At 36.7% G+C, this 3,431-nt stretch overlaps 1 protein-coding gene across 1 annotated transcript; it reads left to right on the forward strand.

Moving 5' to 3' along the window:
* The first annotated feature begins 1,720 nt into the window (after positions 1-1,720).
* LOC113690052 (alkane hydroxylase MAH1-like) lies at positions 1,721-3,431 on the forward strand. The gene has a single exon (XM_027207870.2). The coding sequence runs from the start codon at positions 1,742-1,744 to the stop codon at positions 3,242-3,244; it is 1,503 nt and encodes a 500-aa protein (XP_027063671.1). The 5' UTR covers positions 1,721-1,741; the 3' UTR covers positions 3,245-3,431.

A 3,431-nucleotide genomic window follows, 5' to 3' on the forward strand; every position in this document is an offset into this window, starting at 1 on the left:
AAAACTTTTCTATTCTTAAATATTTCAAAATATTTTTCAAAAATATCCTAAAATATAATCTAAAAACTCTATTACAGCAAAATTTTTCAAAAATACCCCAAAAAACAGCTAGTTCAAACGGAGTGCAGAAATATTGTAGTACATATAAGGACTGCTATTCCAACAGTTATAGCAACCCTGGACCTTGTCAGCTGACATGAATTTCCTCTATAAGCTGATGAAGCCATCCTTGTTTTTCAACTGCTGTGCTTCGTCTCTTTGGAATACTTCAACTGCTGGTCTTAAAAATTGACTCTGCTTGCCTCTTCTCTGTGCAGAATAAGGCCTCTTCATTGGGTTCCTTCACCAAATCTTTCATGTTCTCATACCGAGAAAATGACCATGTCATGTGTAATTAACAATCATAAATTGGCTCTGTGATAAATTTTTTTTTCCAAATCCATGAAGTCAACCCAACTTTTCTCCTTTCTTGTATAGCCATTTTATTCAATGTAAAAATTTTACATTAATTTCTTTTGGGGCCCATAAGAAATAAATGTGGAACAAAATGTGCTGACATTAAATTGTTGTCAATTCTATACTTCAATTGTTCTGACATGGGCTTCTTTTGTAACCAAAGCAGTCGAATTCAGGGAGGCTGGTGTGATATTTCGGTACTAGGTAAAATTGTCAAGAATAATCGCTACAAACTTATTCTAGTTTCTATATGTTTGATATATGTTACTGAGGCACAAATATTTAAACCACCACAATACTTAAAAATTTGTAACATTTGTGCAAAGAAACATAGAGGGGAGGGACTGTTCATGGGGGAGATGCCTCCACTGCCATCAATGAGGCTCTGCCCCCACTGTTTAGTAAAAATACTAAGAATCTTCTATCCTATTCTCCTACTCCATACTGTAATATTCTATCACTTCTTCATTCATTTAAAAGAAAAAAAAAACTGTTTAGGTTCTCATGTTTTATTACCAAATCTCTAATCTCGCACATTTGTTAATAAAAAAAATGAAAAAATTAAATTTTTTTTATATACTAACAATATATACACTGTCAAGTTTGAATAATTGACAATTTATTTTAATTTGAATTTGAAATCTCAAATTTTACATATGATGCATTCAAGTATGATAATTATATCCATTGTCAATATATGAAAGATTCATTTAAAATTAAAATATTTAAAGAACATAATCCGTAATCAACTTCGTAAAAATCATTTGTCATCTTCCCTCCCACTTTTCTATTCAACATTCTAATAGTGTCAGTTGCTCATTCACTAAAAATAGGAAAAGCACCTTGTTGGGATACTCACGTTTTAATATCAAATCTCTTAAATATCTTAATAATCTTATCTTTGTTTTAATAATAATAAAAAAGGAATGCATGATAGGGTTATCAAAAGTAAGAGATTCTACGGTTCCTTTTGACTATCATGTCCTCAAGTCAAATTTACAGTTGAATAAGTGTTATTTTTTTTGTCAATACGATAGAATTCCTATAAGTTAAACTAGCCTATTCTAAGGAGGAGGGAGAGGAGACTCGATGTGAGTAGAAACTCCATCAAAGCTGGTCAATGAAGACTGTCACGTTAAATAAGTGTTATTGAACAATTATTTTAGAGGAGAGATACAAGTTAAAGGAATTTTACCCTAAAGACCGCTGAATTTTCCTATAAAAGAAAGGGCTTGACATTGTGGTAACATAGGCCTGAAAAACCCTAGGGACAGATCTGCTCTAAATGGCTATCATTATTCAATCATATCTTGAAACTCTTCCAATGCTATTATTGTGTTCTGTTATTCTTTATTACTACTACAATCTCACTCAGAGATGGAAAAGAAGCTCGCTGCCCACAACCTGGCCAGTTGTCGGCAAGCTGCCAGCACTTCTTCAAAACTCTTACAGGCTACATGATTATGGAACAGAAGTTCTCAAAGAAAGTGGTGGCACATTCCAGTACAAAGGCCCGTGGTTTGCCAACATGGACATGGTCATCACCTGTGACCCGGCCAATGTCCATTACATTCTCACCAAAAACTTCTCAAACTACCCAAAGGGTCCTGATTTCAGAAAAATATTCGATGTTCTGGGAGATGGGATTTTCAATGCTGATTCTGAGTTATGGGAAGCTCACAGGAAAATAACTTTGTCAGTTATACGCCATCTCAATTTCCAGACACTTTTGGAGACAGCCGTCCGGGACAAGCTTGAAGAAGGGCTCCTCCCAATTTTAGAAACCTGTGCAAAAACAGGATCCCTGCTTGATTTGCAAGAAATTTTCCAGAGGTTCACTTTTGATAATATATCAAAAGTGTTACTCGACCATGATCCGGGCAGCTTATACATGGATTTACCATACATCCCATGTGAAAAGGCATTTAGTGACACCGCAGAAGCCCTTTTACACAGGCACTTATTGCCTGAAAGCTGCTGGAAGCTCCAGAAATGGCTTGGAATAGGCCACGAGAAGAAGCTAAGCAAAGCAGCTGATGCTTTTGAGCAATTCATCTGCCCTTGTATATCGCTGAAGCAGGAAAAAAGGAACAAAACCACGGAGGAAACAGGATTTGATGGACTAACAGCTTTCATGGAGGCTTACAAGAGGATAAATACTAGGCAAGATGCGAAGCTGTTCATGAAAGATATCATGCTAAATTTGATTTTTGCAGGTAGAGACTCCATGAGTACAGCTCTGTCTTGGCTTTTCTTGCTCATCGCCAGAAATCCTCAGGTCGAGGACAAGATTCGGGAAGAGATTGCAACTAAATTGGACACCATGCAAGGTCAACACCTGAGCCATTTCATCAATGTCCAAGAATCCCATAAACTCATTTACCTCCATGGTGCTTTGTGTGAAACTCTCCGGTTATATCCATCCGTGGCTTTAGAGCACAAAGCTCCAGCCAAGGCCGACATTCTTCCAAGTGGTCTACGAATCGATGCAAATACCAAACTGGTTCTTTCCTTCTACTCAATGGGAAGGATGGAGTCCATATGGGGTGATGACTGCTTGGAGTTCAAGCCTGAGAGGTGGATATCGGAGCAAGGAAGTATTAAACACGAACCATCCTTCAAGTTCCCAGCATTTCATGCTGGACCAAGGACTTGTGTAGGCAAGGAAATGGCCATGATCCAGATGAAAATGGTGGCAGCCTCCATCGTCTATAATTACCATATCCAAGTGGCGGAAGGCCATCCCATTTCCCCTAGTGATTCTGTTATTAACTTATTATCCAAATGAAGCACGGTTTCATGGTCAGGCCCTTTAAAAGAAATTAATGAATGTAGCCTTGATATATATGATAGTATTGTGGTAGAATAAAATGGATGAAGTATATTCTATCCAATCATTTACTTATTTGTTCTATTTTAGTATATAATGTATTATGGGTCATAATGTTTAAATATCAAGTCCTAAATTTTTCTCA

The sequence above is a fragment of the Coffea arabica genome, chromosome 5c, assembly GCF_036785885.1.
Source record: "Coffea arabica cultivar ET-39 chromosome 5c, Coffea Arabica ET-39 HiFi, whole genome shotgun sequence".
Lineage (NCBI taxonomy): Eukaryota > Viridiplantae > Streptophyta > Magnoliopsida > Gentianales > Rubiaceae > Coffea > Coffea arabica.

Excerpts from the sequence above, each read along its gene's own strand:
- LOC113690052 (XM_027207870.2), top strand. The coding sequence starts at position 1,742 with ATGGCTATCATTATTCAATCATATCTTGAAACTCTTCCAATGCTATTA.